Source organism: Pongo abelii, chromosome 17 (genome assembly GCF_028885655.2).
Source record: "Pongo abelii isolate AG06213 chromosome 17, NHGRI_mPonAbe1-v2.0_pri, whole genome shotgun sequence".
Taxonomy (NCBI): Eukaryota; Metazoa; Chordata; class Mammalia; order Primates; family Hominidae; genus Pongo; species Pongo abelii.
The window spans coordinates 22,017,995-22,044,196 of record NC_072002.2 but is presented as its reverse complement, the minus strand read 5'-3'; the positions used below and the strand labels follow the sequence as shown (position 1 = coordinate 22,044,196).

General features: G+C 39.5%; 1 protein-coding gene across 9 annotated transcripts in view; it reads right to left on the bottom strand.

The window, feature by feature from the left end:
- Positions 1 to 26,202, bottom strand: part of PTPN2 (protein tyrosine phosphatase non-receptor type 2) — a 99,659-nt gene that overhangs the window by 15,105 nt on the left and 58,352 nt on the right. For 4 of the 9 annotated variants that reach the window (XM_024236029.3, XM_024236027.3, XM_063716823.1 and 1 more), the window contains 4 exons: positions 24,248 to 24,382; positions 15,620 to 15,829; positions 12,704 to 12,856; positions 410 to 591 (listed from right to left, as the gene is read on the bottom strand). In XM_024236029.3, the coding sequence (XP_024091797.2) occupies positions 410 to 591; positions 12,704 to 12,856; positions 15,620 to 15,829; positions 24,248 to 24,382 (680 nt within the window). Of the gene's footprint in view, positions 1 to 409; positions 592 to 12,703; positions 12,857 to 15,619; positions 15,830 to 17,645; positions 17,715 to 24,247; positions 24,383 to 26,202 lie in introns of all 9 variants that reach the window. The other 5 variants (XM_063716822.1, XM_054537622.2, XM_024236028.3 and 2 more) reach the window with 2 other exon arrangements.

The following is a 26,202-nucleotide window of genomic DNA, read 5'->3' as shown; positions in this document are numbered from 1 at the left end:
TTATTTATTTATTATTATTATTTATGAGACAGGGTCTTGCTTTGTCACCCAGGTGGGAGTGCAGTGGTGGTATCTCAGCTCACTGCAACCTCGACCTCCCCGGCTCAAGTGAGCCTCCCACTTCAGTCTCCCGAGTGGCTGGGACCACAGGCTCACATCAGCACACCTGGCTAATTTTGTTTATTTTCTGTAGAGATAAGGTCTCACTATGTTGCCCAGGCTGGTTTCAAACTCCTAGACTCAAGTCATGTTCCCGCCTCGGCCTCCCAAAGTGTTGGGACTACAGGCGTGATTGTATTTTCCGAATATAAAAATTACATACCTGAAATCCTATGGCACCTGGTCCTATAAAATTTATTTTTAAAATAAAAAAGCCTTGTCTTTCAGCCTGTAGTTATAGAAAGCTTACCTCTCACTATTCTCCTCCACTGTATCTTGCATTTTAGAGGAAAGTCCTGTACATCGGTCACCTGTCAGTTTTTCTTCTTCTAGACCTATTCTGTTCCCATTGAATTTTTCAGTCATTATTTTGTTTGGTGAATGATCAAAGGCAGGAGATAAGTCTTCCTTAGAAAGTTCTTTCCATCGTTTCTAGGTAGGGAAGAGAAATGAAAAACAAATGCAAACATTAAAAATTTATTTTCCTTAAATAAAAAAATTTATGAATTAAAATCCTATATTCAAGTTAAGAAAACCCAATGATGCTAAAAGATGAGTGAAAAAGAAAAAGGCATTTTGCCATACTGTAGCTTGTAACAACTATGCTTATTTTAATTTCAAAATTTCATAATAAAGCATTTAGTATTTATGTACATCAGTATATAGTTGAATATAATAATTTTAATAAAATCTCGTGGACTTTTACCTATTTGAGACAAACTATACTGGGACCACACTCAACTATTAGTCATAGTAATATAATTTAAATATTGGTATCCAGATCCATGAAACTCGACAGCACACTAAACACACTCAATGCAAAGAGGTCCTCTCTCCAAGGTACATTATAATAAAGCCATCAAAAGTCAGACATAGAGAATTCTAAAAGCAGCAAGAGAAAAGGATCAAGTCACATGTAAGGGAACCGGCAAGTTGCTATCAACAGATTTCTCAGAAAACCTGTACACGCCAAGAAAGAACAGCCTGTAGAGAATGGGATAATATATTCAAAGTGCTGAAAGATAACAACTACTAGCAAAGCTATCTTTCAGAAATGAAAGAAAAACGGAGTCTTTCCCAGACAAGCAGAAGCTGCAAGAATTTATTACCACTAGACTAGCCTTACAAGAAATGCTTAAGGGAGCTGCTTCGACTGGAAGCAAAAGTATAATTACTATCATGAAAATATATGAAAATATAATCTCACTGACAGAGGTAAATTAATTACCAAATTCAGAAAACTCCATTGCTATAACTGTGGAATATAATCTTTCAAGTCTCCATTATGAAGGTTAAAAGTAAAAAACGGTTAATGGTAACTACAGCTACAAGTTGTTAAGGACCACACAATATAAAAAGATGTAAATCAAGCAACAAAATTGTAAGTTGTGAGGGGAGGGTAAAAGCCAAAAATATTTTATGAGACCAAGGTTAAGTTATTATCAGCTTAAAACACTCTATTATAACTATAAGATGTTTAATGTAAGCCCCATAGTAACCACAAAGAAAAAAAGTAACTACAGCAGACACACAAATGAGAAAGAGAAATCAATCAAAACTTATCACTATAGAAAATCACCGAACCACAAAGGTAAACAATAAGAGAGAAAGAAAGGAATAAAGAATATGCAAAGCAAACAGAAAACAATTAACAAAATGGCAGGTGTAAGTCCTTATCTATCAATAATAGCCTTGAATGTAAATAGATTAAATACTTCAATGAAAAGATACAGTGGCTGAATGGATGAAAAAACAAAAAACAAAATCCAACTCTATGTTGCCTACAAGACACTCACTTCACCTGTAAGGACACACTAAGACTGAAAGTGAAGGGATGAGAAATGATACTCCATGCAAATTAAAACCAAAAAGAGAAGAGGAGTAGCTATATTTTGATCAAATAGACTTTAGGTCAAAAATTGTAAAAAGAAACAAAGGTCAAAGGGGTCAATTCAGCAGGAGGATGTAATGATTTTAAATATCTATGCACCCAACACTGGTGCACACAAATACATAAAGCAAATATTATGAGACCTAAAGGGAGACATAGACTGCAATACAATAATAGCAGAACGCTACATCCCACTTTCAGCAATGGACAGATCACCTAGACATAAAATCAACAAAAAAAATTGGATTTAAACTGCACTCTAGGCCAAATGGACCTAACACACATTCACAGAACATTTCCTCCAACAGCCACAGAATACACATTTTTCTCATCAGCACATGGAACATTCTCTATGATGGACCATATGTTAGGCCACAAAACAAGTCTCAACAAATTAAAAAAAAAAAATCACAATCAGGCCAGGCGGGTGGCTCACACCCAAGAACTTTGGCAGGTAGAGGCGGGAGGATCACCTGAGGTGAGGAGTTTGAGACCAGCCTGGCCAACATGGTGAAACCCCGTCTCCACCATAAATTAGCCGGGAGTGGTGGTAGGCGCCTGTAATTCCAGGTATTTGGGAGGCTGAGGCATAAGAATCACTTAAACCCAGGAGGCGGAGGTTGCAGTGAGCCAAGATCGTGCCGTTGCACTCCAATCTAGGGGTCACACTGAAACTGTCTCAAAAAAAAAAAAAAGTAGAAAGATCTCAAATACACAACCTGATGTACCTCAAGGAACTAGAAAATAATAAACTAAACCCAAAATTAGCAGAACAAAGAAAATAATAAAGACCAGAAGAATGGAAATAAAGTGACCAAAAAAAAGATACCAAAGATCAACAAAACCAAAGATCATTTTTTTGAAAAGGTAAACAAAATCAACAAACCTATAGCAGACTAAGAAAAAAAAAAAGACTCAAATCAGAGATGAAAAAGGAGATATTACAACTAATACCATAAACAAAGTATTGTAAGAGACTATTATAAACAACTGTATGCCAACAAACTGAAAAGCCTAGAGGAAATGGCTAAATTCTTAGACACACATGAACTATCAAAACTGAACCATGAAGACACAGAAAACCTGAACTGACCAATGAGAGTGAGATTGAATCAGTAATAAAGTCTCCCATCAAAGAAAAGCCCAGGACTTGATGGCTTCATGGCTGAATTCTAACAAACATTTAAATAATACTAATTCCTTTCACACTATTCAAAAAACTGAAGAGGGAAATCTTCCAAAATCGTTCTGTAAGGACAGCATTACCCTGATACCAAAACCAGACAAGGACACAACAGAAAAGAAAACTACAGGCCAATATCCTTGATGAATATGGATGCAAAAATCCTGAATGAAATAATAGCAAACTGAATTCAACAGTATATTAAAAACATCATTTACCATGACCAAGTGGGATTCATCCAAGGGATGAAAGGATGGTTCAACATATGCATATCAATAAACATGATCTATCAAAAACCAACAGAATCAAGGACAAGAACCATATGATCATTTTAATAGATGCAGAAAAACCATTTGATAAAATTCAACATAGCGGCTGGGCGTGGTGGTTCATGCCTGTAATCCCAGCACTTTGGGAGGCTGAGGCGGGCGAATCACTTGAGGTCAGGCGTTTGGAACTGGTCTGGCCAACATAGTGAAACCCCATCTCTACTATAAATACAAAAAATAGCTGGGTGTGGTGGTGCATGCCTATAATCCCAGCCACTCAGGTGGCTGAGGCATGAGAATCGCTTGAACCCAGAAGGCAGAGGTGGCAGTGAGCCGAGATTGCGCCACTGCACTCCAGCCTGGGCAACAGAGCAAGACTCTGTCTCAAAAAAAAAAAAAAAAAAAATTTAAATATACCGTCATCATAAAAACTCTCAACAAATTAGGTATGGAGGAAACTGTGCCTCAACACAAAGCCACGTATGACAAACCCATAGTTAATATCATACTGAACATGAAAAAGTTGAAAGCTTTTCCTCTTAAGATCTGGAACAAGACAAAGATGCCTACTTTCTTTTTCCTTTTTTTTTTTTTTTGAGATGGAGTCTCGCTCTGTCACCAGGCTGGAGTGCAGTGGTGTGATCTGCAACCTCCGCCTCCCAGGTTCAAGCGATTCTCCTGCCTCAGCCTCCCGAGTAGCTGGGACTACAGGCGCGTGCCAGCATACTCAGCTAATTTTTGTATTTTTAGTAGAGGCAGAGTTTCACCATGTTGACCAGGGTGGTCTCAATCTCTTGACCTCATGATCTGCCCATCTCAGCCTCCCAAAGTGTTGGGATTACAGGCGTGAGCCACCGCACCAGGCTAGGATGCCCACTTTCAACACTTTTATTCAGCATAATACTGTAAGTCCTAGCCAGAGCAATTAGCCAAGAGAACGGGTATTCAAATTGGAAAGGAGGAAGTCAAATTGTCTGTTTGCAGAAGACATAATCTTATGTATAGAAAACCCTATAGACTCTACCAAAAAACTGTTATAACTAATTTAAAAAAGTCAGTAAAGTTGCAGGATACAAAATCAACGAACAAAAATCAGTAGAATTTTATACATCACTAGCAAACTATCTGAAAAAAGAAATCAAGAAAGCAATTCCATTTTTCAAAAAAATTACCTAGGAATAAATTTAACCAAGGAGGTGAAAGATCTCTTTAATGAAAATTATAAAACATTAATGGAAAAAGTTGAAGAGGACATAAATGGAAAGATAGCCTATGTTCATGGATTAAAATTAATACTGTTAAAATGTCCATACTACATAAAGTGATCTACAGATTCAATGCAGTTCAATGAAAATACCAATGATATTCTTCATAGAAACAGAATAAATAATCCTAAAATTTGTATGGAATCATAAAAGACCCCAAAAGCCAAAGCAATTTTGAGCAAAAAGAACACAGCTGGGGGCATCACACTACCTGACCTCAAAATATACTACAAAGCTATAGTAACCAAAATAGCATGCTACTATCATAAAAACAGATATAAAGACCAATAAAACAGAAGACAGAGCATGGAAATAAATCTATGTATTTACAGCCAATTTATTTTTGACAAAGACGCCGAGAATATACACTGGTGAAGGACAGTCTCTTTGATAAATGGTGTTGGGAACACTGGATATCTAGATGCCCAAGAATGAAACTAGACCCCTATCTCTCACCATATTAAAAAATCAACTCAAAATGGACTAAAGACTTAAATATAAGACCCCAAACAAATATAAATACTAGAAGAAAAGATAGGGAAACACTTCAGGACATTGGTCTGGGCAAGGGAAGGGTCTTTTGTATAAGACCTCAAAAGCAAAAACAGACAAATGGGATTACATCAAACTAAAAAGCTTCTGTACAGCAAAGGAAGCAATCAATAGACTGAAGAGACAATCTACAGAATGGAAGAAAATATCTGCAAACTATACATTTGACAGGGATTAATATCCAGAATATATAAGAAACTCAAACAAAATTCAATAGCAGAAAACACAAATAATCCAATTAAAAATAGGTAAAAGACCTGAATAGCCATTTCTTAAAAGACATACAAAGAGCCAACAGATATATGAGAAAATGGTCAATATCACTAATCATCAGAATAATGCAAATCAACAATACCACACTGAGATATTACCACACCCCAATTAGAATTACTATTATCAAAAAGACAAAAAATAAATGCTGGCATGAATGTGGAGAAAAGAGAACTCTTGTACATGGCTGGTGGAATGTAAATTAGTACAGCAATCTTGGAAAATAGCATAAAGGTTCCTTAAAAGATTAAAAATAGAACTATCATATGATCCAGCAATCCCACTACTGGGTATTTATCCAAAGGAAATGAAATTAGGATTTCAAAGGCATATCGGCACTCCTGTGCTTACTGCAGCACTATTCACAATGGTCAAGATACGGAATCAACCTAAATGTCCATCAATGAATGGAGGGAGAAAGAAAATGTGGAAAAAAAAAAAAAATATATATATATATATATATATATATATATAAAAATACTATTTGGCCATTAAAAAAAAGAAATCCTGTCTTTTGTGGCAAAATGGATGAAACTGGAGGACATTAAGCAAAGTACAGAAAGACAAATACTGCATGTTCTCACTCATATGTGGAATCTAAAAATGTTAATCTCATAGAAGCAGACAGTAGAATAATACCTACTGGAGGCTCTGGAGAGTAGGGCAGAGGGGGCATGGGGAGAAACTGAACAACAGTTCAACAGGGGGATGAATTCTGGTGTTTTACTGCACAGAATGACTACGGTTAATAATATTTAATATTTCAGACAGGGTGTGGTGGCTCATGCCTGCAATTCTAGCAGTTTGGGAGGCTGGGGCAGGCAGATCGCTTGAGCCCAGGAGTTTGAGACCAGCCTGGGCAACATGGTGAGACCCAGTCTCTACAAAAATTTAAAAATTAGCCACATGTGGTGGCATGCACCTGCAGTCCCAACTACTTAAGAGACTAGGGATCACATGAGCCCAGGACGCGGAGGCTGCAGTGAGCGAGCCATGATCGTGCCACTGCACACCAGCGTGAACAACAGAATGAGACCCTATCTCAAAAAAAATTTATATACATACACATTTTATATACACATAAAATCCTCTCTTCTGGCTATTTTGAAATATTTATACATACTTATATATATTTCAAGTACTACGAAATATATTAGCACATATTAATATATAATTAAATATAGATTTCAAAATAGCTGGAAGAGAGGATTTTGAATGTTTTCACCACAAAGAAAAGATAAATGTATGAGGTGATAGATGTGCTAGTCTAATTTGGTCATTACATAAATGTATCAAAATATCACACTGAACCCCATAAATATGTACAATTACTAAGTGTCAATTAAAAACAAAGGCCGGGGCACGTGGTGGCTCATGCCTGTAATCCCAACACTTTGGGAGGCTGAGGCAGGTGGATCAAGAGGTCAGGAGATCGAGACCATCCTAGCTAACATGGTGAAACCCCATCTCTACTAAAAATACAAAATAATTAGCTGGGTGTGGTGGCACACGCCTGTAGTCCCAGCTACTCGGGAGGCTGAGGTAGGAGAATCACTCGACCCCAGGAGGCAGAGGTTGCAGTGAGCCAAGATCACACCACTGCACTCCTGGGCGACAGAGCGAGACTCCGTCTCAAAAAAACCAACCAACAAACAAATAAAAAAACAAAATAAAAAATAAAGTAGCACTGCACAAAAAACACAAAATTTTTAAAAAAGATTTCAGCCAAGGTAGATTTTGCTTGAATCTTAATCCATTTCTAATCCGGAGGTATGTAACACTGGAGTAGTGACCACAGTGGTGCTTGAATGTGATCGGGAACCTTCTTGCTCCTTGCCACTGTTCAGTCTAGGGGAGAACTAACAGTGAGATCTCCAAGCTGGTCCTTACGATGCTAAAGGACTTTAATTTGGTTGTGTCTATCAGGTACACTAGCAGCTCCAGGCAGCTGGCTAGCCCACCACTGGGCTAGGGAAACACCCTCCAGCAGGCCTCTAACATGGACTTCAGGAGTAGATGGCAACACAAACCAGGATTCGGACCAAGACGAAGAGAAATTTAAGTTTCTTCTATGAAAGAGGATGTCATCATCTACCCTGGGAGACAGTTGTGATTAATGAGATGGCATGTGAAGAGCCCAGCATCATGTCTAGAAAATATGTTTCCTGTGCTCTCACTTGTCACCATTCCTAGGGACAAAGGTAGAGGAAGAAGAATGTATCTGGGCCCCTGCAGATGAAAGCAGTGACAATTGTACATGCCAGAGAAGAAAAATGCATACATAACCTATGCACTGGGACTATAGTCTCTCAAGTCCTTGAAAGGATGAGAACATGACCACCATCTATGTATCTGCCAGTGGCAAGCAGTAGAGGTAGAAGCAGTGGGAGCCAATGGTTTTGATTACCTATAACTGACACTGGCCCAAATGACTTAGTATGGACAGGGATGGCCTTCTTTGAAGATCCTATCAAGGAAGCAAGGAGTCTTGGATCTAATTAATAAGGAATACTCTACTTATTGCCCAAGGAGTTTAATGATTTTGGACAGAGATGTAACATTGCAACTTAGAGTTTTTTGGAACTTATGGAATATTCATTCCCTGGAGTTACTCTTGTGCAATATGGTACTGTTAAAAGCAATGCTTGTATTTAGATCTTTAAAAAAATCTCTGGGAAATCCATTCATACAATGGATAAACTAGTTTCTAATTTGTCTCAATGTCATCACATACCAGAGGTATTAAAAAGAAAAAGGCACGCCTGGCACAGTGGCTCATGCCTGTAATCTCAGCACTTTGGGAGGCCGAGGCGGGCAGATCACTTGAGGTCAGGAGTTTGAGACCAGCTGGGCAACATGGTGAAACCCCGTCTCTACCAAAAATACAAAAATTAGTTGGGCATGGTGGCATACGCCTGTAATCCCAGTTACTTGGGAGGCTGAGGTAGAAGAATTGCTTGAACCCGGGAGGCCGAGGTTGTAGTAAGCTGAGATTGCACCACTGTACTCTAGTCTGGGTGAAAGATGAGACTCGGTGTCATGGAGAAACCTTGTCTCTACTAAAAATACAAAATTAGCCAGGCATGGTGGTGCTAGCCTGTAATCCCAGCTACTTGGGAGGCTGAGGCAGGAGAACTGCTTGAACCTGGGAGGCAGAGGTTGCAGTGAGCCGAGATCACGCCATTGCAATCCAGCCTGGGCAACAAGAGTGAAACTCTGTTTCAAAAAAAAAAGCATTTTTCCACACTTCACCGTTCCCAGATATGGCTATTTTACTTAGCTGCACAATCAATGTACCTCTTTTTATGTTTTTAATTTTTTTAGAGATGGGGGTCTTACTCTGTTGCCCAGGCCAGAATGCAATGGCGTGATCATAGCTCACTGTAGCCTCAAACTCCTGGGCTCAAGCAGTCCTCCTGTCTCAGATTCCTGAGTAGCTGGGACTGCAGGCGAGCACCACCACGGCTGGCTTTTTTGTTTTATAATAGTTGATTTACAGAAGATTTAGAGAATGTGAAATTCTACAGTTTGTTGTGTTTGGAGAACAGTGAGTAGTACAGTTTGGTACAATTTGTCTAGAGGATGGAAAACACGCAGAGCTTGAGTAGGAGAGATGAGGCTGGAAAGGAAATAGACCTCCGAGAAAGAAGTCTCTGGACTTCATGAGGAGTGGGGTAGAACTGAAAATTCTGAGCCCTAAGAGGGTGCAAACCATGTCCCGAAAGAATACTGTGCCAACAGTCAAGAAACTACAATATAATGGAACATAAGAGTAATTAAGGACATCTTCGCTTAGATGACTATGTCTATTTTCTTTGTTCCCTTGTTTTGTTACTCAGTCCAAATCTTTTATAGTGAAGACATGGAGCACTTGCTACTCCCCATGCCATATTCTAACACTTCAAATGTGCTAGCTCTTAATCCTCACAATAACCTTAGGAGATAAGCACTAATACTAATATTACCATGATTACACCCTTTTTACGGAAGATGTGGGGAGAGTAATTAGGTAACTTGCCCAAGGATATGCACCTAACAAATAGTAGAGACAGAATTTTAACCTAGGCAAGTCTGGCTGGGTTGACTATGCTGTGACCCCTCATAAAGATCTGTGTTCAAGAAAGTACCCCACAAAAATGTTAAATTGTCTCCAGAATTTATACTGGTCAATTTTTGAAGTTTCCACTCTTGACTGAGACCTAGTTATGTAACTTGGCCTTATAGCTGGACAACACTCAACAATGTCAACAAATAAGATGACACCAAAAATCAAGTCTCACCGGACCACTTCCCAGAATATGCAACAAATTCAGAATACGTCAACAAGGAAAGCACTCGGCAGAGAGAGAAATAAAAGAGATATTTAATGCTAGTGAATTTAAAAAACCCACAAACCCAACAATGTCATTTTGCCATGGCTATGTTCAGCAGACTCACTCATGGCTATGTTCAGCAGACTCACTCATGGCTATGTTCAGCAGACTCACTCATGGCTATGTTCAGCAGACTCACTCATGGCTATGTTCAGCAGACTCACTCATGGCTATGTTCAGCAAACTCACTCATGCCTATATAGGTTCAGCAAACTCACTCGTCTCTGTCCTCCCTGTGACATACAAGGGAGCCAGCACTCCTGAGTCACCTGCCTCAGGTCATCAATGCTGACTGGTGAAGCCAAGGAATTACATTTCACTAAACTATAACCTCAAAGGAGCTCTCATTTTGAGGACTGGTACTGTTTCATCTTTCTTTCTAATTCTGTGCTCACGTTGCACCAACCCATGAGTCACGGCCACTAGAAGCCAGCCCCCCACACAATGCCTAGAACCCTAAGCTCTACCCATTTCTCTCACTGAAGAAAGTTTTAAGCAATGCAATTAAACTTCAAATCTTCTGTAATTTGTTAAAAGTTTATCATTTACATTTAATACTTTATTAGTAATATCAAATTACCAGCTAGAGATCTTACAACATTAGCTCTGAATTGCCAAACTAGATATTTACTCTGGGGGGTTAACTGTCATCATCAATACTGGGAATATGCTAATAAATATGTGGTAATACCAGCAACCAGCTTAAGTATTTATGCCTGACCTTGTGCTGACAGGCAATTGCAAATAGCCTATATGTCTATAGGAATGTCAAAGTCATTGGAAGTTTTCTGTAAATGAATACATGCTTTAAGATTATAATCACATATATTTACAGACTTAAGATACAATCATTTTGGGCTGGGTGCGGTGGCTGACGCCTGTCATCTCAGCACTTTGGGACGCCGAGGTGGGCGATCACTTGAGGTCAGGAGTTCGAGACCAGCCTGGCCAACACTGTGAAACCCCATCTCTACTAAAAATGCAAAATTAGCCAGGAGTGGTGGCGGGCGCCTGTAATCCTAGCTACTCGGGAGGCTGAGTGGGGAGAATCACTTGAACCTGGGAGGTGGAGGCTGCAGTGAGCCGAGATTGTGCCACTGCACTCCAGTCTGGGCAAAAAGAGCGAAACTGCGTCTCAAAAAAAGAAAAAAAAAACAAAAACAGTAGCACATGTGGTATGTATTTATCAATCCAACTTTATCAGTAATCGCTTCATATGCCGATGGTCTAAATGCACCAATTAAAAGACAGAGATTCTAAGAATGCCAAGACCATTTCTGCAGAAATTAACCCCTTGGAATGGGCAGCATGCTTTTCTGATCCTGAGTACCTGAAGGATAAAGATGTTTCCAATATCCTATCTGGAATAGGGGCAGAAAATGCCTTAGAATTGAGAGTCTGAGAACTATACCACACCAGATAAATTAACAGAAAAAAAAATCTTCCTGGCCACAAACTGCACTGTCAAAGACTCCACAAAAAAGTGTGTCCAGAAAAACTCATCTCTGTGATAAAAAAAGATCCATTCTCAGATAAAGTACGTATTCTAAAACTAAAGACACACACACAAAAAAAGCAGTGGTAGGAAAGACACAATCCAAAGGACAATACATTTCCCTCCCAGTTACCCGTCTCACCACAGCCAGGAAGCAGGCAGGGAAGATGGCATGCAGGCTGTGAAGGCATGGGGAAATCTGATTGAGCTACTTTTCTTTTTGAACTCCAGATTTAAGTTGGTGAAAGCTCACTGTGATTAGAAAGGGAAATTTTCCTAATCTTAAACATCTGAAATAACTTTTACTTCACCTAAATCACTGATCACTGACAAAGTGACCCTGGCAAATCCAGTGTTCCCAAAGTCTGGCGTCTGAAGCAGGACATGTTCTATGGGCTGAGTTTCCCACACATTGTGTATTTTGGCTCTGAGTGCCCTAATGTTTCTGTGCATTAAGAATATTTTAATGCTATTTAAAGATTTGGAAAAAATCTTTTTAAATAAATCTTTATTCTGACACCAATGGTCTGATCTAAGTTACATTCTTGTATTGGCTAGTAATCACAGAAATGAAAGTGCTAGTAAATATGTTCACACATGAGAAACACAATGAAAAGACAGTCTATGTTCTTATATTATGCATCAACTTACAGTATCTGCTTATGTCCAATACTATGTGATTAAACCAGACAAAAAATGGAGTCTGTGGTTGTTTCTATTTTACATTTTAACTTAGTGCATAACACAAGTTTCTGATCAGTCTTTGAACTTAGGTTCTACAAATATGCAGTAAAAATAGCTTCATGAGAATAAAGCCACCAACCGGAAGAATATAACATTTTGCTGGAATTTCATTATATCTGCCATAAATATTCAAGTTGCTTGTTGTTATAAAGTCAAATATTATATAAACCAAGTATCAGTGTTTAATAAGGGCAAAAGTATCTCAAGTTTCCAGTTACTTTAATAATTAAAAGCTTAACCACCCCCAAAATGAAAAATTCAGTTCTTTAATGAAATCTTGTTTCTACAAGGGCTTTTAAGTAACACACAGGATTTAACCTGAGGCTGAGTATATATGAGGAAGCTAGCTAAAATTTTACAATTTTAAGACAGCCAGCTGGATTTACCACAAAAATTCAAATACACTCTTTGAAACAAAGACAAGGGCTCAAGTGGAGTGCGGTTATTTGATGCTATGTGTATTTAACAAATAGATATGATTTTAAACCTGTATAAAGTTTACCTGTATACTAGAATCTCCCTTTATACATTTTGCTCCTTCTATTATAGCCATGTATGAGAATCTCAGTTGATCTGGGGTCTGAATAAGACCCATTCGGTATTTTCTCATGTTCAGTAACACCTGTTTAATGTTAATATCATCTCCTTTTTCCATCTGCAAGAAAGGCAAAAAATGAGACAAGTCTTTTGTTATTGGAACCCAGGAAACAGAATCAATGCAAGATCATTGCTAAGATTTTTGCTATGCATTTTCTCCTCTGAAAGAACAGTGATAATTTAACCCTGCAGCTATAACTGTTATGTACACAACAACTATCCCAGCCTACTCATCCCTCCCCACATCTCAACCTCTCAAGTAGATGGAGGACTTTGATTCTTTAGCTGATTCACAACTGATTCCAAACCAATCATAGTAATCTCATTCCTTCTGGCCAGTCATTGGTTAAAAAGGAAGGATTTATAATCAGTTCTGGCTAGTATAAGGACTATTTTTTTTTTTTTAAAGTCATGGCAGGAGTCAACCTTTCTGCTCACTCCCCTTCCGCCTCCTTCATGTCTGCACTACAGACACGATGTCTGGATATACAGCACCCACCTAAAGATGGTGGAAAAGAGGCCAGGCATGATGGCTCATGCCTGTAATCCCAACACTTTGGGAGGCCAAATCACTTGAGGCCAGGAGCTAGAGACCAGCCTGGCCAACATCGCGAAATGCCGTCTCTACTAAAAATACAAAAATTAGCTGGGTGTGGCGGCGCATGCCTGTAATCCCAGCTACATTGGAGGCTGAGGCTGAAGAATCGCCTGAACCCGGAAGGAGGCGGTTGCAGTGAGGTCAGATAGCGCCACTGCACACCAGCCTGGGCGACAAAGCGAGACTCCATCTCAAAAATAAATAAATAAATAAATAAATTAATTAATTAAAATGCGGTGGGTTACACCTGTAATCCCAGCACTTTGGGAGGCCAAGGCGGGCAGATCATGAGGTCAAGAGATTGAGACCTTCCTGGACAACATGGTAAAACCCTGTCTCTACTGAAAATACAAAAAATAGCTGGGCATGGTGGTACGCACTTGTAGTCCCAGCTACTCGGGAGGCTGAGGCAGGAGAATCTCTTGAACCCGGGAGGCGGAGGTTGCAGTGAGCTGAGATTGTGCCACTGCACTCCACTCTGGCAACAGAGCGAAACTTCGTCTCAAATAAATAAATACATAAATAGAATAATAAAATAAAATGAAGAAAGATGGTGGAAAAGACAGCAAAAGCCCAGATCCACGATAACACCGCTGAGCTACAGCACTGCTCTGGACTACTGACCTAGTGTTAGAATCCCCACACCCAGGCCCACCAAAAATAAAAGAAAAAAAAATTGTTGAAGTTATGGTTGGCAGGGAACAGGCGTCATTAACAAAATAATCACCAGAGTTTTAAAACTTTAATGTAACAATCTAATTTTGATTGAAGTATACTATATATACGCAGAGTGGTAAAGTAATACAGATGTTTAGTTAAGACTCAACCGTTCCCAATTCCTAGCTTTCATTAGAGATGCAACATCTGAAATGTTCTTCCAAGAATATCACTCCATTGATCAAGCTCCTTGTGTGTGTGTTTACAATGAAAAGCATCATCATATTAATTCACCTGGGAATCTACTTTGTGCTAGCAGTCATGGTGGAAAGCATAAGAATGCTGACATAACTGCAACGAAGCATAGCTATGTTTTACAGAAACATCGAAGAGACTAATACAGGGCCTTAAAGTCAAGGTTAAGAACACCAGTCTTGTGTCAAGCGTGGTGGCTCAAACCTGTAATCCCAGCATTTTGGCAGGCTGAGGCAAGAGGATCACTTGAGCCCAGGAATTTGAGACTAGCCTAGCCAACATAGTGAGGCCTTGTCTCTACTAAAAATAAAAAAGCAAAAACTAGTTGGGTGTGGTGGTGCAGGCAGCTACTTGGGAGGCTGAGGTGGGAGGATCACTTGGGTCCAGGAGGTTGAGGCTGCAGTGAGCAGTGATTGCACCATTGTACTCCAGCCTGGGTGACAGGGCAAGACTCTGTCTAAACAAAGACAAAAACAAAATCCCCACCAGACTGAATACCAGGACAAGCTAAACTGCTTAGGTTATTGATAATCTTAGAACACGCTCAGAAAGCAGAAACTAAGCTGCGGGAACTACTGACGGAGTAGATGGCATGGAAATCAAAGCAGACAGTATTATTGGTGGGTTTGATCCTATAATAAGAGGGGGAAGTAAAGACAGAAGTTAGGAGAAGTATAAGGGCAAACAGAAGTTCCATGTATCCCAAGTAAGGAAAAAATAAAGGTCCTAAAAAGAGAAGAAAAGATCTAGGCTGTATACAGGCTGGGACTGGGAATGACTGGTGGAGAATTAGCCCTTGGGGGCACAGACAGGAACCTCAGGGGAGTAACAGTAATACTGACATTTATGGAATGCTCAGAAAACATCAGGGACTCTTCTAAGTGTCCTTAATGTATTAATTCACTGAATTCTCACAGCAACCCTGTGAAGTATGTCTATCATTATCCCTAGTTTTTAAATTTAAAAAATGAGATAAAGTATCTGTCTGAGGAGGAAGGAATTCAATATTACATATGAATTTATATTTGAAAAAATGTGGGGGAGAGACCTATTATTTCTGTAATATAAAGCTACCAGGAAGAAAAACACCTTCTTAGGGATCTCTAAAATCATCATGGATACATTCCTACCAGTCATGAATAAGAGGCAGTTGCAAGGGTGGAAATGAGATTTCTAGGTTTTTCCAAAAGTAGAAGTTTACGTTGAAAAACCTCAGTTCTGGGATACAGCATCAGAGTTTATTCATTGCCAGTGGAAGCAATTAAAAAAAAAAATCAGTGAGATTAAAATGAGATCGTAAGAAGCACTTACCAAAACAAGACAAGTGTCTACCAGAGAGAAGGTGCCGGAGCGCCCAATGCCTGCACTACAGTGGATCACCGCAGGCCCATGGTCAGGGTTCAAGGAGCCAGATTCTCTCACTTTAAACAAGAAATTGAGAAATGAAGCTGGTGATTCAGGGACTCCAAAATCTGGCCAGGTAGTATAATGAAAGTGAGATATTGTTCTGGTTTCACCACTCTAAAAAGTGAAAATCAAGGGAGGAGAAGTTAGTTCTAATTTTTTTCTTTTAAAAAACTACTTCAGAAAGATCATGTGTTTTATATAATTCTTTAAAGCCATATAGGCTGTTTATACTATGATTTTTCCATTTGTTTTCTGACAATCCCATATACAAACTAGGGAAGATTTTCTTTAGTGGAAATTTGGGATGTATTAATAATAGCTAACACATACAACACTTACTATTTTGGAGGCCTGTTCTAAGCACTTTACTTATTAACTCAATCCACACAATAATCCTATTAAAACCCATTTTCCTGATGAGGAAACTGAAACAAAGGGTAAGTAGTTTGCCCAAGGTCACACAGCTGGAACATGGCAGAACCAGGATCTGAAGCAAGCTGGGGCAGCCTTTGGGTTCTCAGCTACTAATCTGTTACCACACACGTTACCAATATTTTCTTTAATTCATGCATCATGAATGGGCTATTTTTTTCTATTTTAAAAAATTTCTGCCGGGTGCAATGGTTCATGCCTGTAATCCCAGCACTTTGGGAGGCCGAGGTGGGCGGATCACTTGAGGTCAGGAGTTCGAGACCAGCCTGGCCAACATGGTGAAACCCCGTTTCCACTAAAAATACAAAAAATTAGCCGGGCGTGGTGGCGCATGCCTGTAATCTCAGCTACTTGGGAGGCTGAGGCAGGAGAATTGCTTGAACCTGGGAGGTGGAGGTTGCAGTGAGCAGAGATCGTGCCATTGCACGCCAGCTTGGGCAACAAGAGTGAAACTCCATCTTCAAAAAAAAAAAAAAAAAAAATTTCTACCAGTATAATTTTACATTCTTTAACATTTTCCTTTTTATGAATTTCAAAGTTTATTTTTTAAATATAATCTCCCATTTACATGATTATCTTTTAGATTCTGCTACACAGGCATAGGGGAGCAACTCAAGAATTAATCTAAAGAAACGATCTTTATATTTTTAATTGGAATTGCTCCTCTAAATTGTTGCCTTTCCCCATGGCAATAATTTCCAATCCTAAAGCTGTTTATATGCTTTTGCTGATGTGCTAAAGTGGTTTACCAACATGCTAAATGTTTTCAGTCTCTTAAGCCTGCCTGGCATTCACTATCGCTTCCTGGATATTCCTGATGATCTGTATTTCTAACTCATTATGAAAATGTTCCTTAGCTTTTTGCCAATTGCCTTTTGCCCCAAGGAGCACTTCTCTGCTTTATACTCTTCATTTGTGTAAACGAAGCAGTGGTCTTCCACTAATACGTCTTTGTGCAATTTTTCAGTTTTATTGTAGGAGGTTTTTTTTTTTGAGGGAGGAGGCATAGAAACAATGTAAAAAACCTTGACGTTTAATGGTTTAACAACTAAAGATTATTATTATAATATCCTGCTCCCAATAAAAATTTTCAAAATTAGAAGTTAGCTTTCACTTTAAAAATATAAATTTTCGGCCGGGCGCAGTGGCTCACACCTGTAATCCCAGCACTTTGGGAGGCCGAGGCGGGTGGATCACCTGAGGTCAGGAGTTCGAGACCAACCTGACCAACATAGAGAAACCCCGTCTCTACTAAAAATACAAACCGTATCTGGGCGTAGTGGTGCATGCCTGTAATCCCAGCTACTTGGGAGGCTGAGGTTGTGGTGAGCCGAGATCGCGCCATTGCACTCCAGCCTGGGCAACGAGAGCGAAACTCCATCTCAAAAAAAAAAAATCCATTTTGAAGTAGAAATTAAGACTTCTATGTTCCAGACTCAGTATATAAGGTATAATACTAATAAAATACAGTGAAATAAATTTTTTAAAAAGTACATACTTTTAGTGACCTTTTAACATCCAGCATTAATAATTTCAAATACAGTGTGATCCACAAGTTCTCAATATACTAAAAACAATAAAAAATTTCTCCATTACGAATTAAAATGATCATGGTTTCTAGGTTTTAAGACATTTATTTTTAAATTAATTATGGTAAGTGAACAAAGCCAGACTAAAGGCTATATACTATACTATTCCATTTATATGACATTCTGGAAAAGGCAGAAAAACAGAAACAGAAACCAGATTACCGGTTTCTGGCTGGGGGTAGAGGACAGGACTGACTGTACAAAAGCAACACAAGAACATCTGGGGCAGGGGAGAGGTGACAGAACCGATCTATGTTTCTGTTATGGGCAGTGGTTACGCGACTGAATGCACTGTCAAAAGTCACAACACAACTGTACACCAAAAGGAGTCAATCTTATTGTAGGTTAAAAAAAAAGGTAAATTAAATTTATTGCATTAAAAAAGAGAATTCAAGACATTCTAAAATAAGAAGGTAAACTCTAGTCTCCTTTTACAAAGCAGCAGGTGGGCAGTTAATAAGGCAACACTGACACAGGAATGAGCTAGAGAGGCGGGTTCTTGACAGCGGGCGGGGGGGATACAGTTAACTCAAAGTCAAGTTTTCCTTTAAATGAGGTTAAGATTCCAGTGGATGTTAATAACCCACTTTGTTTCTTACTTGCTGTGGCCACCAGCAGGACCAGACTCAGTCTGTGTGGGCCTTCATGTGGTCTGCTTTGAGCAGGGGCCTGCAGTGTTCTGTGGGCTATGGCCCAGTGCTTCTACGGGGTCCTGCGCACAATTACTTCATCAAGTCCTGGCTCAAACATATGGTTAACCCCCAATCTTGGGCAACAGCTTGCTTTCTCTTTGCTTGTATGATTTTGGCTCAAAACTAGTGGTCTCAATCTTTTTCAAATTCAGGTCACGCTGTCTGGGATATTGGAAGCCAGTTTCCAGAAATGCTCATGACTATTTGTATAATACAGTCTTCCCCACTAATAGATTTTTGAAAATCAGTTGTTGTTTTTTCCCCTTACAGAACCAGGACTTTTTTGAGAGGTTAACTTTGATTAATTTATCCTTACAGAAACAAGATTAAAGAAACACGGCTTTCCAAAATCATAATTCACAGTTACAAAGGACCACATGAAGGCATAAGATGCATATATTTACTACTCTGGTATAGAAACATTCATATGCATGACTGGATGGACCCCTTTCCCTCTTTTTCACGCAGGAAAAAAAATGAGAGGGGAAAAAAAAGGGTTGTCAAAGGATACAGAGCTAAAACAAAATTCATCTTTATTCCAAACAAGGTCTGCATTTAGACTTTACAATTTTTGGCAAACTCCTTATTTTCAAAACTGTGGAAGCACCCTTTTCTTCTCCTTGGTCAATGAGTCACACTACTTCTCCTCTGGTCCCCAGCTGCTGCCCTCCACCCTTCTCACTGCTTCACCCCCCTCCCTACACACACCCGGGTTGCACCCACAATTATAGGCTGTCCCTGTCTGCAGCCGTTCCACACATGCCTGCCAAGTTTTCTGTGTAAAACTTTGCATTATGTATACTACATTCTGCACAAAATGTCAGTGGCTTGCTGTTCTAAGGCAAAATCCCATTTACATTTTTAAAAGAGAATTCTAAATTTAAAGTCTTTGAATAGGAATGTCAAACTTGCATATATGAAGCCAGGAAAATAACCTGTGAGTTGAGCAAGTGTAACAACAGGAATTGTTAGGCCACAGCAATTTAAGTGTATGCCCTGTTCACAGCCTTCAAATGCAAGTTAATAATAATCATAAATATATAATAAGATTATACATTTTCCAATTATCATAAAAACTCTACACAGCTCTATGACCCCAGGCCCAATTACTTTCACACTTTAGGTATATATGGAAGGTACCAAGATTTTGTTTCTAAAAGACTTTAACTAAGCCCCAGTTCTGTCATCTGTAAATAGGGTTAATAATACTACTTACCTTACAAAACTGTTGTAAGGAATAAATAAAACAATTAATGTGAAGTGCCTGCCATATCCCTGCACATGGTAAATGCTTAACAGATACTGGATATTTTTAAAACAACTATACTCACCAATTGCCTTTATTGTGGCCCCTAGAAAGCTCCAGTCAATTGTAAAACTCAACACATTTTCAACCTCTTCATTGGGTATTTCCTCTACACCTAAAGAGTGACAAAGTTTGTCAACCCTATGTCCTAACCAGATGTCAAATCTGTACCTTCACTATCACTGCCTTAGTTGAGTCTCTCATCAATTTTTGCCAGGGTCAGTATGTCAGTGATAAATATTTACTGACTGGGATTCATTGTGAAAGACAGATCGAACTCACCAGATCAGGAGGAGTGGCAGAAACTGCTAGGGACAGGCTTGCATTCTAAGCAGAGAGAAAGCAATATGCAAAGGCATGCCACCCACCCCCACCAAGGAATTAACCTATTAGAGAAGTCTGTCTGTTAGCACGAACAAATCCTGGATACCCGAAGGAGAGGGAGTTAGACAAGGAGGCAAGGACCAGGCTGAGCTGGGTCATGGTGTTGTGCACTGGACACAGACTTTTTTTGGTAACCAATGGAAGCCACAGAAGAATTCTTAGAGGATGGTGGAAAGATTGCATCTGTGTTTTACAACAATCACTCAGGTGTAATGTGCTTAAAATGTACTCTGTGTAATGGCGGGGGAGTACCAAGACAGCAGATAACTTCCAACCCCTTGGAAGTTAAAAACCTCATTATGGAGTCAAGATTTACATAGAGAGAAGTATTGAACAAGCAGTAGAATGATAAAATTAAAATTACTGAAAAAGTATAAGAAGAATCATAGCTGTCAGGGATAAATGTGTCATAGATATATGTTAGGAGAGACCTAACTAAGAAGTGGGCCACAGGGGTTACTAAGGACGTGCAGAATATAAACAGGCAGAGAAGAGAGAGGACATTCTAGGTAGAATAAACTGTTTAAACTATTTTGAACCAAATCCCAGCTAAGCATCATAATAATTAGAGACTCTCATCTTGCTAAATCTTTAGGGACAGGGAAATAGAAGACAGTCAACATTATAACAGTATTCCTGGAACTCACTAAACATAAAGCTGGCCAACATTACAGAAACAGTGAAGGGCAACTAAAAAGAAAAAACTGAAAGACGCGTACTCTAGATGACCTTATATTTTTAAAATCCCTCAAAATTATCTCCATAGCTTAAGCCACAGGCCACAATGAAAGCCGAGATGCAATCTCTTCTTCAGGGGCAAGAGTTCAAACTTTTAGCTTTAAGTAAGTCACTGTAAAGGGCTCCTGGTATGTCATTTTGCTGCTCCATTAGACTAGAGGCGGCGCAGGGCTTGCTTAGACAACAGCTTTACCTTTGGACTTGTTATCAGATACGTGTCAGACTCCCTTAGACGCAAACTGGATCTCTGCACCCCAGAGACCTCAATAAAGACAGAGATCTGCGGGTTGAGATTGGCTATCAGCCCCCTACTCCATCATCACTTTTTCTCACTCCCTTGGTTCGTTCTTTCTCTCTAGTATCCTTTTCAACTACTCCCCGTTCCTGTTGTCCTTTCCAATTCATTACTATTACAAAAAGGAAACTGATCAACTCAAAAGGTAATTGTGGCTCCCGCATTATGTCTTAGACACCGTCATGATATTAACTCACTTGACCTTTAGAGCAATCCTATGATGTAGGTACGTTATCACCCTCATTTTATAGATGATAAAACAGGTACTGTTTATCATCTATAGTAAAGTAATGTGACCCAAGTCACTCAGCAAGAATGGCAGAGTCAGGATTTAAACTTAGGCTATCTGATGGTAGAGTTTATCTACTTAGGCAAATGTAATTCTGTCTCTCATACTGAAATGCTACTTTATCCTTCTAAAGAATAAAGAATTCCTAGTTCTAATTAAAAATTATAAAGTAGAACACAAACAAATTCTTGCTATTATATTGTGGTATGTTCTAAACCCAGGCCAATAAAAAATCCAGTGATCATGTCCTTATACCACACAGTTGCTAGCAACTAAAACAGAGTGTCTGCCAACTCACATGACGGCCTCAACTCAAGAAAGATGCTTCAGAATCAATAATCTCTCTTTATAACAATTAGCATCTTTTCAAAAGGACTTATCCCCATGTCAAAAGTTAGGAGATGGCCGGGCACAGTGGCTCACACCTGTAATCCCAGCACTTTGGGAGGCTGAGGCGGGCAGATCACCTGAAGTCAGGAGTTCAAGATCAGTCTGGCCAACATGGCGAAACCCCATCTCTACTAAAAATACAAAAAATTAGCCAGGCGTGGTGGTGCACACCTGTATTCCCAGCTACTCGGGAGGCTAGGACAGGAGAATCACTTGAATCCAGGAGGTGAAGGCTGCAATGAGCCAAGATCATGCCACTGCACTCCAGCCTGGGCAACAGAATGAGACTTTGTCTTAAAAAAAAGGGACCAGGAGAACTAATGAGATCAGTCTGTCACTTATTAGCTAAGTAATCGATGGAAAAATTCCTATAACCTAACGGATTTTAACATAACTATTATTTTTTATAATATAAAATACCAGGATAATAAGAATATTTACACTATCCACACTAACTGAAGACTACTGGTCAAATGATATATATGTGAAAGCATTTTGGAATCTGATAAACAAAACACAAAAATCATTCTATTTTATTGTTACTTAAGGTATAATCAATACTCAATAAGGACTGTTTCAGAAATAGGGAAACACATCTATGTCCTTCATCTAAATCAATTTTAATGCCATAAGCAAATGAGTAATTACCTGGGATAAATACCAAGAGAAGATGATTCAGAGAACTTTCAGAACCTTGTGGAAATACAGTTCTGTTTCTGAGAATGAACAATGTACAGCTCAGTCCAGTATCAAAGAGTTATTGATGTATCTCAATGCAGTTTAAGACACATGTAAATGGAAAGAGTTGGGACAAAATAAATATAGTAATGGGAATTTATAAATAAATCTAAGCATTATCATTCCTAATTTTGAGCCCTTTTAGGTAACTCAAGAGACTGTATAATAAGCTTAGTATGGATGTCATGGAAAGCTGGACAGAAGGAAAACCAGGAACCTAGGCCTCACGCACAGAGCATGCACCTATGCTTACTCAATGCAGCAAAAAACACAAGTGTTTCAAGGGATCCACCATAAAAGGGACTGCCACACATCTAAAAAGCATGTATATATCTCCCTTCTCTTTAAGGTTCTTTTGTATTGTTAGTGATCACTTAATTTACTTAATGGTTAACTAAAACAGTATTTCACTTTATAGACTACATACATTCCTAAAGTCATATGAGGCTAAACATTCTCCTATTTTCAAGCTATCACAGTTTCTATTAGCATCTCAGAATTACTCTCATTTCATTATTTTCTAGTTTATTCTAATTACAACACAAAGAGGGCAAAAGAGGTAAATGGCAAAAGGGGGAGAAATGCCTCAATCATCACCCTGGCAACAGCAGGTTCATAACCCACTATGTGTATGTATCTCAACCAAGGCCCAAGGAACAGTTCATATGTTTCTGGGGAAGAAAAATGCAAGTAAAGCCTGGCATGGTTGCTCATGACTGTAATCTCAACACTTTGGGAGGTCAAGGTGGGAGGATCGCTTGAGTTTGAGACCAGCCTGGATAACAAGGCAAGACCCCATCTCTATTAAAAAAAAATAAGAAAATTAGGTATGGTGGCTCATGCCTGTAATCCCAGATACTCAGGAGGCTGAAGTGGGAGGATTTCTTGAGGCCAGGAGTTGGAGGCCTCAGTGAGAGCTGTGATTATGCCACTGTACTCCAGCCTGGGTGGCAAAGCAAGACTGTCTCAAAAAACCAAACAACCAACCAACCAACCAAACACCCAAGTAAATGTTCTTGAGACCACATGCCACATTTATACATGTGTATGTATGTATGTATTTATGTATGTGTGTGTTACATATATATATAAAACACCATTTTTTTCCAACTCAATAGGGACAAATTTTTGTGTCGTGAATCACTTAACAATAGCTTTGTAAGTTATTTTCTTGACTATTTTGCTATTCTTGTCACAGGTCCTGGGAGCTATTGCTTCCTGGGCATTTACTAAGGTCAGATGCTCTGCATACACATCCTCATTTGACCTTCAGGACAGCCCTGGAGGGGAGGCGTGGTAACCACCATTTTAGATGAGGAAGGGATCAGGGAGGGTGGGGAACAAGTCTAAAGTACAGCTCTACTAAGCAGCAGAGCTGGATCTGAATCCAGGTTTGCCTGATTCTAAAGCCCTCTCTATTAATCCCCATGTATTCCTATTAATTAATTTTTAATCCCCAAATATCAAACTGAACTTTGAAATTCTTAGTTTCTACTGTTTCTTCAGAGTCCTCAGAAAGCTACTACATGCAGGCACACAATCTAAAAACACGTGATTATGACTAGATACTATAGGTATTATCCAAATGCATGTGCTTATCAAACTTCAAATCTAATAATAAAGAATAATTCTTTAAACCATCATATAAAGTCCACACTTTCGGGCAAGAAAGGTCTTACATTGATATTTTCTAATTGTAGTAGATGTACTGTATAATACGACTTCACATCTTCTGACAAGAGCTTCACACTGAATCCTGTTTCTTTAAACAGCATCTCTTGGTCATCTGTTGGCCAGTACTGTGCACATTTAACCTAAATTTAGAAATATGTATAGGATTTTTTTTTAGTTTATAGACATCATGAAACCATAAAGTTAAAAAATGAAAACAAACCAGATATGTACATGCTATATTTTTTCAAGTACCCAAAACTAAGAAGTCACTACTATATTCTACGCTTCATGTATTTTAGTAAGATTGAAATTTTATAGCCGGGCGCGGTGGCTCACGCCTGTAATCCCAACAATTTGGGAGGCTGAGGCGGGAGGATCACCTGAGATCAGGAGTTCGAGACCAACCTGGCTAATATGGTGAAACCCCGTCTCTACTAAAAATACAAAAACTAGCTAGGCACGGTGGCGGGTGCCTGTAATCCCAGCTACTTGTGCGACTGGGGCAGGAGAATTGCTTGAGCCCAGGAGGTGGAGGCTGCAGTGAGCCAAGATCATTCCACTGCACCCCAAAGCAAGACTCCATCTCAGGGAGCGGGGCAGGTAGAGATTAAAATTTTATAAAGCATTTTTTTATGTGTGTGCAGTCATCACTGTAAGCCAGTTTTAGAACATTTCTCTCAAACTCAGAAATCCCCTTGTGTCCTATTCCCACTCCAAGCCGCAGGCAAGCACTGATCCATTTTCTGTCTCCATAGGCTTTTCTTTTCTTTTGAGCTGGAGTCTTGCTCTGTCGCCCAGGCTGGAATGCAGTGGCGCAACGTTGGCTCATTGCAACCTCTGCCTCCTGGGTTCAAGCAATTCTCAGCCTTCTGAGCAGCTGGGATTACAGGCATCTGCCACCACACCCAGCTAATTTTTGTATTTTTAGTAGAGACAGGGTTTTGCCATGTTGGCCAGGCTGGTCTTGAACTCCTGACCTCAAGTGAGCCACCCACCTCAGCCTCCCAAAGTGCTGGGATTACAGGCGTGAGCCACCATGTCCGGTCTTATAAGGTATTTTTTAAGTGTTCCTGTAACTTATAAACTAAAAAATCCATAGATATCATATTCATAAAATAAAAATAAATTTATCATTCTTAAAGCATGATTACCTACATTTTAACATCATAGGACATTCACTTTATGTTTCTAGAATTATCAAACCCTTGCAATAATTTTATCTTCAAAATAAATGTTGCTGGCCAAGCGCAGTGGCTCACGCCTGTAATCGCAGCACTTTGGGAGGCCGAGGCAGGCAGATCATGAGGTCAGGAGACCAAGACCATCCTGGCTAACACGGTGAAACCCCGTCTCTACTAAAAATACAAAAAATTAGCCGGGTGTGGTGACGGGCGCTTGTAGTCCCAGCTACTCGGGAGGCTGAGGCAGGAGAATGGCGTGAACCCGAGAGGCGGAGCTTGCAGTGAGCTGAGATTGTGCCACTGCACTCCAGCCTTGGCAACACAGCAAGACTCCGTCTCAAAAAATGAAAAAAAAAAAATGTTGCTGAAGAGGCTTTATTTTACAAATATTTTCCACAAATGCCTATGAATCTGCTACTCAATATTTCATCTAGGGCCAGGCATATATGACTCACACCTGTAATCCTAGCACTTTGGGAGGCTGAGGTGGGTGGATCACTTGAGCCCAGGAGTTCAGCCTGAGCAACAGGACGAAATTCAGCCTGGACAACATGGCGAAGTCCTGTTTCTACAAAAAATACAAAAAATTAGCCGGGTGCGGTGGTGCACCCCTGTAGTCCCAGCTACTCAGGAGTCTGAAGTGGGAGGATGACCTGAGCATGGGCAGTTGAGGCTGCAGTGAGGCTGCGCCACTGCCCTCCAGCCTGGATGACAAAAGTGAGACCCAGTCTCAAAACAAACAAACAAAAAAATGACATTTAGAAATAACACTGTATATT